This window comes from Lates calcarifer, linkage group LG1 (genome assembly GCF_001640805.2).
Source record: "Lates calcarifer isolate ASB-BC8 linkage group LG1, TLL_Latcal_v3, whole genome shotgun sequence".
In the NCBI taxonomy this organism is placed as follows: Eukaryota; Metazoa; Chordata; class Actinopteri; family Centropomidae; genus Lates; species Lates calcarifer.
This window is the reverse complement of record NC_066833.1, coordinates 13,161,433-13,177,840: the sequence shown is the minus strand read 5'-3', so window position 1 is coordinate 13,177,840 and position 16,408 is coordinate 13,161,433. Positions and strand designations below refer to the sequence as shown.

The following is a 16,408-nucleotide window of genomic DNA, read 5'->3' as shown; positions in this document are numbered from 1 at the left end:
GTATTCATCACATGCATCCATTCTCCAGTCTTAGCTGCACAGATCCCGGTGAGAGTAACACTGTGGGCAATATGAAAGCCAGAATGTCATGTTGTCTGAAGTGAGAGGAGCCTGGGGGCTCCTTAGCATATGGCCACGTTCCGAGGTTTGTGTGCAGGTGTCTGTCAGCATAAGCATGTGTGTGTGTGTGTGTGTGTGTGTGTGTGTGTGTGTGTGTGTGTGGTGTGTGTGTGTGTGTGTCCTTCAGCCGTCCTCAGGTACTCCAGCAGTGAAAGTGGTCTTCCCTAGTGAGCTTTACTACAAATCTCAACCCAGATCTCAGCAGGCCAAGTAACTTCTCCCTGACTGAGGCTCAGTATCAGCAACCATATGGATGCCTATTCATTAGAATTACAATAAACACTGAGGGACCTCAAACTCATATTTAATAGACATGAAACCGGTAAGTTAATTCACAAAAAATTAGAAAATAAAGATTCAGTTTATATTGAGTAAAACATAGCCTAGCAGTAGTCTACATGCAATGTATTTAAAATCTGATTTGAAGAAATATACAGATATAATGGTGGAGAAGCCTCTGAAATAACACTCACGTCAGTGCTAAACCTCAATAAATCCCAAGATAATGACAAATTCAAGTAAAAAATGTGGCTTTATACCTGATTCCTGTTAAAAGTTTCTTATAGACTACAATTGTAATATTTATCAGTTTTAGAATAGGTTCTGTATGTATTAGCACATATTTGATAATGTCATTAATATTAGAGGTTGAGAGTAGTGCACTGTTTTACATTTGTGTGCTGTCTTGCATCAGTGGGATTATAAAAGTACCTAACATCAATTTCTTTGTTTAAGTCTTGCCGATTGAGCACATTGAGTGAAGTGGGTCAGTGTGTGTGTGTGTGTGTGTGTCCAGCTGCATTGTAGATGACCTATTTTCTCTTAAAGTAGAGAGTGTGTCCTGTCTGGCACTGGTCAATAAAACTGTTAAATAAAACTGGTGTTGGTTGTCTCTCAGAAGGACAGGGGCTGAGCACACAACACAAACACACACACACACACACACACACACACACACATATATATATATATATATATATATTATATACATATTCTTATATTTGCAGTATAGATACAGTGCAATAGATTACTTATATATGAATTTCCTTTTTGTAATAATGCTTGTCTAATTCCTCTACTTGCCAATTTTAATCTGGTCAAATGATGGGAATCTGTCTCAGTTCCACATCCCTCAGTTTTCCTGTATCACCGAGGACATGACAACATGGTTGCCACTGGCTACTATTGTTACTCATGGGATTATGGTACAATGGCAAGGCCAGCTAAATCACTAAGATAACGACAGCTACTGTGTTTGTGTGAATGTGTGTTTGTATTGTACATGGCTGGTTATCAGTACTATTCAAAGCAGCACAATAGTTCTGTAAAGGATGAGTTGAGCCAAATTGGTTAAAAGGCTGGTTAGGATATGCAGTGTGTGTTTCTAGGCAGTCTAACAGTGGAATGTGTGTGTGTGTGTCTGTGTCTGTGTCTGTGTTGTGTCTGTGTGTGTGTGTGTGTGTGGTGTGTGTGGTGTTTGGGCAAATGAGAGGGCATGAAGAGGTCAGTGTCATCCTCAAGCACAAACATAATGCCCAATGCTGCATGCACACACAGATGTATGCACACATGTACTAGGTTGTTGGGTTTGTGAAAATGTAAACAGTGGTAGTGGTACTGTGTGTCATGGGTTGAGGCAAATAGATTTATTGTTTGTGTGTGGGAATGCCCTCATGCTGATGCATAGAGGATTGTGTGTGCATGTGTGTGTTTAAGAGAGAGGAAGACACAAACTTAAACACTGAGAGAGAAACAAACAACTCACTATATTACCATAAAATCCTCTCATCCTTTTGACTGTGATTCCATTATCTCTCCCTCTGTCTGCCTTTCTCTGTTTCTCCCCCCTTGCTTTCAACATCTCTCTCCCTTTCTCCTTTCAGCCATCTGTCTCATTATGTACGTTACGTATCTGTTACACACAGTTTGGGGTAACAAAGTGATCAATATGTAACTCGGACAGATGAATTTGTCAAAGCTGTTTATGTGTGTGCTACAGAATGTGTTTGGAAGTGTGTTTGGAGACTGCGTTTGTTCTGGCATGCTGGTTGTCCTGGTTTTTCTTACTGACCTGGCTAATCTCTGGAGTGTGGAGGGTGTAGGAAACTGTTATTGCATCCTTGATGGATACAGGGGGGAGTTGATCCATGCCTCTGCATGTGGGGAGTTTGTACAGTACTTGCCCTGTTTTGCCCCAATTTATTGTCCTTCACATAACAGCAGCTTTACTCTCTCTCTCTCTCTCTCTCACCCACACACACACACACACACACACACACACACACAATGGTAACAGAACAGCTACTGCTCTCCTATGCTCTATTTATTCAGAATTAAGGGGGGCACATGTGGTATACTTCAAATTTTATATATTTTTGATATTTTGCTCTTTTGAACAAAGTGGGAGCGAATTTAATTGAGTTTGTTATCAGTGATAACAATGTGAAAATGTGTCATTTCAAATCATTCTGAACAGAAATGTTAATGAAATCATGAGGGTGCTCATAAAAGATGATGTTTTATATACAGTAATATATGGTAAAAATGTAAAAGAAAAAAAAAAGACCAACGGATTGAGTCATTTCCATGCCCCTGAATGTTTAATGTTTTTATTATATTTAAAGGATCTCAGGGTTATACCACACTGCAGCAGCTCAGCACATACATTTATTTTAATTGGTATCTGATGTGTTGATTCTGGTAATTTCCCCTTGAACTGAGGAGGGCTTTTGTGAACATAAGAGAGAGGAATTAAACAAAGAGAAGAGCTGAGTCTCCTGTTGTTTCATCAAGGTTAGACCGATATATGAAGGCCAATATTTGCTGCTATGAAAATGTAATTGGGTGCAGTCAGCACACTTTGGCTGTGCTGCTTGTTTGATTACACAACATTGTCACCAACTGACTGGACATAGTTATGTTTAATTAACAGAATAATAACAGAATAACAGAACTGTAGTGAGAAAGATGTATCACCTCACATTTCACAAACCCTATCATAGGTTGCTTAGAGTATAATAACTTGAAGCCCAGACACACAAACACAAACACACTCACAGTATTTGGTTTGTTGATATGATATTGTGCCTGTGTGGTTTGGTTGTAGAGAGTTTCTACCTACAAACGTGTGTTTCCTTTCTGCATCAGTACCAGTATTGTACACCTTCCTCACCTTGAGCCTCTTCCTCCACCTCCTCCTCCTCCTCCACTTTCTCCTCCTCCTCTCTTTCACTTGACTCCATCCTCCTCCTCTAACTCCCTTCATCTCCCTCAACTTCCTTTCGTCCTCCTCTTATCCTCCTCATCAGGCTTCTTTATTATGCAAATCAGTCTTGGATCAAATCACTTAATTAAGCTTTACTGTGCCAGTTTTGTGTGTGTACTCACACACACACTCACTCACACACACACAAACACATATACATGGCAACTTTCTTTCACACAGACGGAAACTGCCGGTGGTTGTGTGGTTTAATGATTAGTATTCTGGACTCACACATGCACGCACACACACACACACAAACAGTGCATCTAGGCAGCAGAAGAGTCTCTTTGAGTGTGTATAGATAAACAGACTTGAATAGCTGGGTCTCTCCATGCCATTAGCCTGCAGTTACCATCACAAACTCCAATCTGGCCCTCCACTGCTCAGCTTATGAAGCCAAGTGCTTAATTTCTATGGCTGCCAAAAATGCGGCTCATAGGGTCATGGCAGTGATAAAACTGAACATCAGGGTCAGAAATTGATCTAGTGGCCCATTTTCTAGCTGTTCAGTGAAAGCTAGAAGAGCACAGTTGGTTTATTGGTTAATTTTAGTGATAAATTTGAACTTAGGCTAAGTTTAAAATACAACAGTTGAAAGAAACATCTGAAATCATGGAATCAGTGATGCCACATTGTTACAATTTTAACCATGTCATTATACAGATTTGGATTTCTTTGATGATCATAACAAAGGAAACCACTGTATTGTAATAACAGAAATGTAATTGTAATGTAATTGTAATGTAATGTAATGTAATGTAAGGGAATTGCATTTTCAAATGTATCAGTGACGAGCTCATTCTGTGAAACGGTGCAAAGATTTCGCAGAGATTACTGCCTTTTAACTCCTTTATCGTTTAACCACGATGCCCATACCACTGTGTTCTAGCTAGAAGTAATGAATTTAAGTCATTACTGGGAACTACACAGACAGATTTCTAACAGATCAACAAAGAAACTGTGAAATACTGCTGAATTTGCTGATATATCCCACCTGATCTTTCTTCCAACATATGCATATCCAGCACAGGGCTGAAACAACCACAGAACAAAATCCTCTGCAATTACGACCTTAAGAACTGAGAGCCTATTACAGGCCTTTGTTATATTCTGATTAGATTTGGCAGCTCTCATCACATTCGACTAAACTGAATTATTTTAAAGGTCTAGTTTGGACAGATAATGTGTCATCCAGTTGATGGATACTGGCTCTGGGGGCTCAGGAGGCTCACAGATGCACCAAATCACTTTCCTGTTCAGGCTGGCAGGCAAGAGCACGTTGGTTTGCCATGCTGACACATGAATAAACTCCAGTGTGTTCCCAATGTGATTATCGTAGGCAAATGACACAATAATTGAACATAAGAGAGATGGAATGCGTCGCAATTTGCCCCAAGACACAACCCATCAATTCTGATGATTGCTTTCATTTATATGTCTGACAAAAACGAGTTCATTTTATTGGGTTAAGACATATTAGCTTCAACAAATTGATTGTAATTCTGCATAATGGATGACTGTGTCACTCTGTGTGTAAGAGTAATATAGTCATGAATTAGATCCTTCAGTATCTCAAAGTGTCTCTTTCCATGACATGTGCTTAAGGTTAATTCTCGCAGGTTTATGACACATCATTAATACAGATGGTGATATTTATGTATTGTAACTGCTGATATTCAATATTTTGTGCTAAAATTAAGTGTAAATTTCTATTTGAAACATATTATTATTTAACAACTAAACTCTCCACTGATATTCAGATGGATGGTCATCAGATTCTTGTAGTTGTGTTGTTGAAAATGCAGCTATGCTTGGATTTTAATATATTCTCTCATTAGTCAACAATTGTGCCCGCAGTATTTTTATAGAATGACATAATTATTAGCCTGTGAAAATTTCCCACCAAACTGTACCATGGCTTTATGAAAGACGTTGACCTTTTCCAAATTTCTGTTACTTGTTACTGGTTGGCCCAAAGGGGAATTTCATGGCAGGGGGTGAGATGTTTACTGTTGCCATGTTTCCAGTAACATTACAAGTGGCTCCGGATAAGACCGCCAGCCAAATGCCTGAGCTGTCAAAGTAAATAACTTTTCCATTTCAAAGAGAGCTATTCCAATTAAAGAAAGAAGGATGGAGCAACAGAAAGAGAAAGGAAAGCCACAGAAAAGAGCTAGAGAAGGGAGGGCAGGATGAAGGGGAGGTGGAGACGGAGGGAGATGGAGGGGGAGGAGAGAGGGAGTGAAAGTCATTGCGATCTTGTCGGATTTAAAAAGAAAAGAGGCGGAGGTGGTATGGAAACAGGAAATCAATTGTTGGGTCGCCGTTTTGCTCCAGCTCTGTTTGCAGCAAGACTGAACCTGTGTGTAAGTGTGTGTATGTGTGTGTGTGTGTGTGTGTGTTTATGTGACGGGGAAAGAGAGAGAAAGACCAAGACTGGAGCTTTGGGTTAAGCTTGAACAAAGAAGCACTCTCCCACTTCCCCTATGTGGCACCAATCAATTTACAAGTTAGGAGTGAAGTCAAGAGGTCACAAGTCATGTGAGAAGTGACGTTGCTAAGTTTAATTTTGCTCACAGTTTTCTGCTAATTACATTGTATTTTAATAAAAGCCTATTTATGCTTCTAATTAGATTATAATCATGCGATGGATTAGTGATTCAAAAGTTGCTGTTATTTCTTCACACACTGACCATGACTGTATTGCTAGACTTTAAGAACTGAAAATATTGTGTGTGACTGGGTTGTAGCTACCAATCACAAACAGATTCTAGGTTCCATTTAAAAAACACTTATGAGATTGTGAAATATCTTTACTTCAGAATCACCCATTTGGACAATAAATTCTTCTTGTTGTCTTAAAATCCTTTGAAGCTGGTCTCTTTTAAAAGATGCATTGTAACAAAATCTGGTCTCACTGAGGTCAGGTCGGGTTTTCACATGTCGTAAAAAGAGGGACTGCATGTGATCAGTCGACCATCCAGCAGTAATGTTAATTATTGATGAGGGTGTCCTATGACCTAGACCATTGATCGAGCAAATTGCAGCCCCAGTTATTTTACAACCACCATATCGTGTGGCAGCTGCAGCTGTATATGCATGCACGTGTCGTGTGTGTAAATGTTAAGTGTGTATTGCTCTGTGAATGAAGAGATTGTGTTTCAGCCCTGATGTAGAAGGTAGCAAGACAGTGTGTTACACCCCTGAGTGTGTGAGTATTTGCAAGAATTTCAACTTGAATGCATGTTTAAATGTGTCTTGTGTGTGTTGTGTGTGCGTGTGTGTGTGGGTGTGTGTATCACAAAGGACTACTTATAGCCAAAGACGTTATAAGGGAAGGAAGGACTTTGTTACAGCGACAGTGATACAGTCCTTACATGCTGTTCCTACTGCTGTTATTGATTTAAAAATAAATAAAAGATGATTCATGGGGGATAACCTTCATATTTTTCTCTTCTGCAAATATTTAATTTTCTCTCTATTTGTCAAGACAGTGATGCTCTTGTGATTGTGTGTGTCTCTGTAAGTGTTATTCACACACATGCACACGCACACGCACATGCACGCACACACACACACATCTTTTAATTAATTACGCATTCTCTGTCATCTTAAGAGGTGCTGTGTTTCCTCTCCTGGGGAACACACACAGACAGACAGACACACACACACACACACATATGCTTCTACACACACAGTATCATACTATCCACTCATGCCCCTGCACACACTGCTGGTGAATGTCAGTGTAACACATCCCGGCTCTCCCCTAGATGAGGAGTTAACCTCCTGTGAGCCAAATCTGATTTTACCATCAGCCTCTGTCAGAGCTGCTTTTTATCCTGGCAGACGCACAGGGAAGAAACAGGCCCTTTATTATCCATTTCCAGCTGTTATAAAAATATTTTTTAGGGTTGTGGTTGTGAAAATACAACATATCACTAACTGTCACATGAAAAGCTCATACCGTAAGTGCAGCTTTGGTTATTAATTTTTGCATTGAATGTTTATGAGATCCACTCTGTGCCTAATAAGTTTCACGGCTGTGTTACGCACTGAAAAGTCCCCAGTAAATTTTTAACTTTCAAGGGGAAATGATGCTGTTTTTCTAACGTTTGTGGAGTGTTGATCTGCCAGAGTCATTCATCCAATCATAGTAAGATGATGTTTCTTAGTATAAACCAATTTATCCCACAAACAAATATTTATGATGTAGCCAAATCCTGTTACAGCTCATAACTGTATGCCATAGAGCTCAGTTGATGTCAAAAACTGTTAAAAACTATCTAGACTCAAAAAGCCCTACAACCTGTGCATCTTTAGATGAATTAGCTGTCTTGATCTATTTTATCAGTCTTTATCTGTTTAATTTTAACTGAGGGAGAAAAAAAAATATTACTTATGAAACCAAAAACATTCTTCAACTTCTCTGGTAAATATACATATCTCCATAATTGATTAGTTTCTAATCCTCAGTGAGAACAATGAGGAGTTATATGGTGGCGAAATGGATCTAGTTGGACTCTAGCCCTGTGCTTTAACTGTCCAATGAGTACATTGACATGTCTTCTCTGTCAAAGGTTATATGTGGATAGAGGGATGAAAGGAAGACTCTGTTTGCCACTGCTATAAGATTCATTTACTTTAACATTTTTGTCTGTTTATTCACACCTCAGTTTTATGTTTGTGGTGCATTTCTGCTGACACAGCAGTCATCTTTTTGCTTCTGCTGCCTGATTGGCTGGGGGTGCTGGCTGTCAAGTCTAATTTCCTGGTGTGTCCTCCAATCAGGGTGGTCTGTTTTGTGTGTGTGTCAGCAAGTGTTGTGGCTGTCATTCCATCAGTAGGATCATATTGGGCTGTTTAAACCTGCTTCACATTCTATTACTCTCACACACACATATGCACACGCCTGCACATGCACACATACACACTGCGGAGGGGAGGTAGTGGAGTATTTAGTGCAGCATGGGGACCTTGGTGTGCCAGTGTCAGTGATGGATATGGCAGTAGTATCAGCAGTGTTGGCTTTTGCAGGAGCGTGTTGTCCACCACTGGGATCTGTCAGACCTGTTCTGCTGAGCCCACACATTCTGCTGGCTTGCTGCTGTTGCTGCTAGCAATTTTTTAAATCGAGAGAGAGAGAGAGAGAGAGAGAGAGAGAGAGAGAGAGAGAGAGAGGCAGAGGCAGAAAGAGAGATCGAGAGAGACATAGAAAGAACAAGCCCTTTTGTTTGTTTTGTTAGACTATGTCTGCAACAGTGTCAGATTCCTGAAAAGTTCCATGTTTGCATTTTAGTAAAAAAAAGAAGGTCTGGTCCAATCAGCATCACCCACATCCCATTTTCTAGTAATAAATATGATTACATTTTGTAGAATTAATCAACACTAGCCTGCTTGTGTCTATGGAAAATATTTAATTTGAAGCATTCTAAATGTAATATTTTACCCACACAGTTTACCCAAGACGCTGCTTCAAACATTAAGCAGTCATGGTTTAAGACACTGAAGTTCTGCCATATTTATTACTGGCTGAAGGCAGCTGTGGTGTGTGTTATGTAAATTTGCAGTTACTGTGTGCTGACATTAGAAAGTACAGTGCTGTTCATGTTAAACCCTCCTGTCTGTGGCCAGTGAAATGAACTTAAGCATTATTAAAGAGGCTTTTGTAGACTTAAATGCTTTTTTTCCCCATTATCACGCGAAGATAAGATGACAAGGGTTTCAGCCTGTGTGGAGCTGAAGAAAAGATTAAAGGGGAGAGTTGGAACTAAATATATAGAGAAAAAATAAGAAATAATATAAAGGAAAGTTGTTTTTTTTTTTGTTTTTTTGGGGGCCTGATACCCTTCCCTTGATCTTCCTTCCTACACAGATACACAAACTTCACATACGCTTACACATGGAATACACTTTACATAGGTGGAGTGTCACCCTACTTGCACAGATTGCAACAGACTTGTGGTGAGTAGGAGTTAAAAGAGCTGCTGAGTGCAGATTTAATACCACAGATATTTAAAGAGAACAGGCCTTTTATCTGAGGGGACAATTTGCATTATTCATGTTGAGCCTTGTGAGAGATGAAGAGAGAGCGAAATAGAGACAAAGACATTTCAGAGAATTATTGTTTTTTTACCAGCACTCAATGGATTCTTGTTACATGAACAGAAGATTTATATTCAGTCCTCTTCTCTCAGTTTGTTTATGTATGTGAGTGCATTAAATACTCCCCATCTTTCATTTTCCTACTTGCTTTTGTTGTAGCTTGCTCTGAAGAAAAATGCAGCTATTAGGTATCTGTCGATGCTCTGGCTCAGCATGATGCTCATGTATCTTGTCTGTGTTCTTTTGTCTCCAGTGTGCAGGGCAGGCTTCTACAAATCCTACACTGGGGAACGTGGAGTGTTCAAAGTGTCCGCCTCACAGCTTCTCCCACCATGAGGGGTCATTGCACTGTGGCTGTGAGAAAAACTACTTTCGCGCTGAGGGAGACCCCGCCTCCATGGCGTGTACCCGTAAGTGTGTGTGCATGTGCCTTTGTATGAATAACACTGTGATTAGCACAACATTTTTGGGCTCTGCACTGTACGAGGAGTCAGTGGTGCCCTCATATAATGCAGGTTCCTCCCTGACCTCAGCTTCTCATGTTTTATGTCTGTTAGATATCTGACCAGAGAAACCTTCCAATGTGGTTTGGGAGGATTTTTCTCATTAGCCCATAAAACATGCAGTGAAACCTGTCTTAGCCTTGTGTCATAGAGTTGCCTATTGTTGATGCTTTAAAAGCTCTCAAATGCTTCTTTACACTCCGTTTTGGGGAATACAGTCCTTCCTTGCAAAGTCACATAACAACACATTACTGTGTTGCACATACTGTATATATGGTAAAAGCTCTTTGGCATTACATATATTGCATATGCACACACTACCTGCAACTAAATCCAGAAGCTTTAGCTTTAGCTTTCTGTATCCCAAAATCCTCCTTTTGGTTCTAATGAAAATAGTCTAACAGTGTTTACAGTGTTATTTAGAGGTCACTGAAACCACGGCTGCCCAAGAACTCTTTATCACCTTTTCTGCTCCCTACATGGTTCTCTTTTGTCTCCATCTGATGCAAATGGATTGCAGATGCAGATGCCTCCTGCAAGCTTTCCAAAATGCATTCCCCATAAATACTATAAATCACTGCATTCCCTGATGTCAGATCATGAATACATCCGTTACTAAAGGGGCTGGGGGGGGGGTTCTTTCACCGTGTGGAGAACAGTAGAAAATGCAACTCGACGCCCACAGCCATGAACAGAATCCTAATTAGAATGACAGCCACGGCAGGTCCCTGTTGTGATTATCTCAACCATCTTGTCAACTAGGCAAATTTCACCTCTTTGGGACAGATTGAGCAACGCAGAGGCTGCAAATGAATAGATAAGTTGTTAAAAGATAATGATCATGATTATCCCAGAAGAGGGGTTTTATTGTTTGCGGTGTGACAGAGGTTGTTTAGAGTTGACTCTGGATATTTGAAAATGGTGGTCTTACAAAAATAGGGAAAAAAAACGTTAAACCAAAAAGTTCTTCCTGCTGTATTCATCACAAGACATTTCTGTAACAGCTGTCTTAACAGTGGATAAAGTATAGTTTGTCAACGCCCAAGAATTCAGTTCCACCAATTAAAACTGCATTAATGCATTCCCCTACATCCCATGGCACCACCCCAAATGAGCAGAGAAATTCACAAAAAATGCTGGTCCGCCTCACTGATCATCACCATTACTGTACCTTGCTGAAAGTCACTGTGCAGCCACTTTTTTCAAAATTGAAAGCTCTCCAGTGATCAGTCTTTGGCTAGAAAGAGCATAAAAGTGAGCCATTGGAGATTACAGATGCATCCTCAGTTCTTAGATACCATAATTCATGTCACGTGTTAATCCCAATGTCTATGTATTATTTTGACATATGGAATTAGTATATGATTGCCTGCATGTGTGCTCATGCATGCCTGTGCAGGTAATATCTGATGTGAATTACAGGTCCAAAACTTTGATGTGATCAGTGGAGTTACTGTAGATGTACAGTGTGTGCGAGCCAGAGGACTGTCAGGGTCAGATTACTGTTAAAGAAAATACAGTCTCACATCTAAGAATTTACAGATTAGGGTTGACATAAACATTTTTAAACATTTTTTATGGATACAGTCATAAGCTACGCATTGTTTTTTCTAAAGAGGGTTTCTCTCTATGCACCTGTCAAAGGAAGGAAAATGAGTATCGATGAGTAATTAGTGACATTACTGCAGATCTCGACAAATGCTGCCCTACAATAAATGGTTGAGAAAGATGTTATGATTACCAGGTGGTGTGTTATAAAAAGAGATACCAAAAAAATGTCTTCAGATTGTCTTGTGATAACACTACTATGATCCTTATACATGTCAGCATGTATAGCAATTTCCACTATATGTTTTACTGAACAGTATCAGTAACTGGGCATTGTTATCTGTTTTTCCTAACTGGTGTCTGGAACCTATTTTTCACTCTTTTTAAAATTAATTTTTTTGGTGTCTATAGGTATAGCCCAAAATTGCTTTTAAATGATTTCTTACAACTTTAAATATTTCTGAAGAGGTATTTAATTAAGATTTGCGAGACATGAGACCTTTAATCTGTGGTGTATTTTCCTTTTGATTTCTCTCTTGCACAAACACAGTCAAAGTCTATAATGCTGATTACACCAGATAGGATCCATGCATAGTTTGAGAGTGAAGTAAATTCTTGTCAAGTCAAACAAACCAAACAAAACACTTTATCTGAGGGCGCAATCCTCTAATTCACTAATCCACCCGTTTCTCTCTCTCTCCCTCCTCCTCTGGCTCAAGTTTTCAGCCGAGTTATTTGGCAGTTATGTTTTGTCCTCCATGTAATTACAGTCATACTTTGATATAAAAATCTGGAAATATTCAGAGTGATCTGTTTGTAATAAGACATTTTTACTTTTATATGTCAGTCTAACTTTGACAGACTCTTTTTCTGTTCTGGAAGAAGTTGTGTCATGCCCTTCTCTTCTCTTACTGATTCAAAAAGAGAGAGAAGGAAAACAGACTCATTTTGTAATACTGGTCATACACAGACTCATATTGACTCAACCCTCATTTTCATAATTAGACTACAATGACAGAAGTTGTGTGTACATTGTGCAACCTTACCTCATCTTCCTCTCTTCTCTGTCTACTAGGTCCTCCTTCAGCTCCTCGAAATGTGATCTCCTCCATCAACGAGACCTCAGTCATCCTGGACTGGAGCTGGCCAGAGGACACTGGTGGGCGCAGGGACATCACCTTTACTGTTCTTTGCAAGCGCTGCCGTGGCGTCGCTGCTAATGGCAGTAACAGCGGCACCCAGCGTTGCGAGCCCTGTCGGAGCAACGTTCGCTTTCTGCCAAGAGCCATGGGCCTCCACAACACCACAGTGACGGTGGCCGACCTGCTAGCTCACACTAACTACACATTTGAGATTGAAGCGCAGAACGGTGTGTCGTCGCTGGCACCAAAGATGAGGCAGTATGCCGCTGTGACCATCACCACCAACCAAGCTGGTAAGATGTCACAACAGATGGTTACATGTACATGGATTAAGGCATGTACTCAGATAATCAGACATACTATAAAGCTCTATTTTTAAACCACATATTATCAAATCCCTATCTTTTTCCTCAAACAACCACTATACCAGGTGGTTTTACTGAGGAGTTGCACTTGCAGAATTAAATATGTACAAATTACTGAAATGAGATGGCTTATTGGAGTAAAACTCTGTATACTCTTGTGTCCTAGTGGCACTGCAGGGTATCTGGAAAGTCTATATCAAGAAAAACTAAACCACTATTTTGTTGCATCTCTCTCCCCCTTGTTTCCTGTCGTCTTTCCACTATTGCTATCTAATAAGGGCATAAAACATGTCAGAAAATATTATAAAAAATGTCAAGGCCTCTTAACTGTTTGTTCTTTTTACATCACCAGTTCTACTGTCTTGTTTTCTGCTCATCGTTCACATATTGATATCAAACACACATCAATGTGTTAATAGTTGGGTAATGGTCTGGATGGTCATAATGATACTACTGTATGTACGATAAGCTTTAGATATGTAGTGAATCCTCTTAAAAACCAGTCACAAAGCCCAGCTGTCTTTTACATTTTAGATATACTGTGCCTCTGATGACTGAGACTATTAAGAGACACAAATGAAGGAGTGATCATATTTGACCTATAGGAAATTGAAATCAGATGAAACTGATTGCAGAACCAACCTACAGATTTTGCTGAGCTTATTAAGGTTTGGCAATACTTACAAAACATGTCATTTCAAGTAGCACATATACAAATGATTGGCAGTGCTTCCTACACATCTTTCCCTGTTTTAAATAGTAGAGTTTTGAAGACCTGATGAGTCACAACAAACCACTTCCTACTAAAATCACTGATTGGAGTCCAGACACTTTATTAATGGTTGTACGAGAGTCATGCATGAAGAAAAATCCTTCTCTCTTTCCCTCAAAGTATCCTTTTCATAAAAGAAACTGGCCAACAGTTTATATGCTCCAAACATATGTACTCCAACCATCAGCCCTGGACATTTACAAGCCGATCCCAGGCTGCTATTCTTTTGTTTAATGACCAGGATCGAATGTCTTCCTCCTTTGCAAAAAGAAGAGAAGAAAAAAATCTCATCCTTTTAACACACACTCTTAACGTGAGGATGAGCTCTGAAAACTCCCATCAATCTTTGATACAAATATCTCTCCACACATCAGGTTCTTAGAAGAATAAGAAGGCCAAGAGAAGCTGCGCTGTGAAATTCCAAGAGTAAAATAAATCTAGCTGCAGTAGAAAGCGCCAAACCTCAGAAATCCCTGACTCTTACAAGGAATGCGCAACGTTTCTCTGTAGTTCATCAATTTATTCCCTCTCCATTCATGTTCTCTCGCACAGTTTGCCTTTGTTCATGTTTTTGTGTCAGCATCTCAGTATTTACTCCCGTTTTCTTCTCCATCATTATCTCTCTCTTTGGTCTTTTTTTCCCTTTCTCTCTTCATGTGGATACAAGACCCATTATTTCTACCTGTCCCTGTCCAAACCAGACCAACACCCAGCCATTGTTTTCTTCTTTATGTGTCTCCACATTTCTCTGTGGGACTTTTTGTTCTAAATCCTGGAAGGTGACTTAGCACTTGGAAGGTGGTTTTTGTGCAGAGTGAACAGATGGGAGTTTTCTCTCATAAGCGTCATACAGCAAGGTCAAGTCAGACTTGCACAATCCATCACATCAATGATGATAGGCAGGCAAGAGTGAGAATTTAAACAGAGTGGGTATATCTTAAGGCTTGATGCAATGGAAATGAGAGTGCTCTGAGCTCTTAATTTGTTTTGATTTGATTGAAATTATGTAAGCACCATTCCTGCTTTATTTCATAAATATTAGTTACTTTCATTTATGGATTACTATGGGTGCATTGGCTTTTTTCAGGTAGAAGTGGTGATTCTGAAATCAAGAAAGGCATAATTTGGACAACCAATCAATTAAGAATGAACAAAAGTATTAACTTAATAAAAGTTTGAATATTAAAAAAGTGTCATAGAAGTATTCAGTCATAAGAATAATCTCACACCTTCATAGGGTATGCTCAACACAACTAGTCTAGCAAGGAGAGAGAGGGTGGAGTTAAACTCACAGCTTTCCTGAATTGAATTCTCCCTATTTTGCTGTGTTGGGACAGCATCTGCACTCTGTTGACCTGTTGATCTGCACTTCTTTCATCAGTTACAGAGAAATGCTGTATTCTGACTGTTAATCCTGTTGAAATATCTATATAATACTATAGCACCTATTCCTATTGTATCTGTTTTTCATAATTGTCTGAATTGTCGTAATGCATTTTTTAGTGAAAGACTGATCATTTTCCAATGACTGAATAGTTTTTTGACAGTTTTTCTTCTCCTGTCCTCAGTAGGGATAATGATGACCATACAACATTACAACATGTGGCTTTAGGGAATTGTAAGTCTCAAGGGCAAACATACACATGCAGTACACACACACACCATGTAAGGATAAGTACAATCAATCATACATATGTAAACTCTCTAAAGAGGAAACTTGTCAGTTGATAAATATGCAAATGTGAAAGGTTGTGTGTACACACAATACATACAGACAGATGTCTGATGTGTTTGCTTTGTGTTGTCACAGCTGGACTGTATTATAAGTGACAAGGGCCAGACATGACCTCTTTAAAGTGACAAGATGAGATGAGTAGTAAATATAGATTGTGTGTGTGTGTGTGTGTGTGTGTGTGTGTGTGTTGTTTGTGTTCGTTCGCATATGTGCACACATGTCTAGGCTGAAGATAAGTCAAGACTCGAGTCATTTCTTGTTATGAGGAGAAAGGTCAATGGGGATTAAAAGCTACACATTTTAAGTAAACACAATCCAAATGTAAAAGACAACACAGTTTTAACAAAGCTTTTGAGTCTTCTGTGAGTAAGCATTATAATCTGTGTGGTAAATCAGGGGGATTCTCTCTGCAATCTGAATATATATTAGATTTGAAGGGGACTTATCAACACTAAGAGGCCTGTGTGTGCTCAGAATATTGAAAACCATCTTTAATGCTCAAGTGATCATCACAAAGACCTGGATCTTCGTCTTTCCATATCATAGATTAAGCACGTTTACACACACACACACACACACACACACACACATAAAAGCACAAAACACAAAAACACACACCTTAACACTATACCCACCTTCACCACCACACACACTCACAGTCTTCTCTCTCTCTCTAACAACTATCTCAGCCTGCAGCTGCACACTCTCCATCAGCCCTGAGAGTTTGCAAGGATTAGGTATGTCAGTGCGCAAGCCCCACCCGTCTATCCACTCTCTCCTCTCTCTCTCTCTCTCTCTCTCTCTCTCTCTCTCTCTCTCTCTCTCTCTCTCTCTCTCTCACACACACACACAC

General features: G+C 39.6%; 1 protein-coding gene across 1 annotated transcript in view; it reads left to right on the top strand.

Annotated features, from left to right (window-relative positions):
- epha3 (eph receptor A3) overlaps positions 1–16,408 on the top strand; it is a 92,852-nt gene that overhangs the window by 39,678 nt on the left and 36,766 nt on the right. Inside the window, 3 exon segments of the mRNA XM_018701660.2 lie at positions 9,744–9,769; positions 9,771–9,900; positions 12,617–12,976. Of these exon segments, the coding sequence (XP_018557176.1) occupies positions 9,744–9,769; positions 9,771–9,900; positions 12,617–12,976 (516 nt within the window).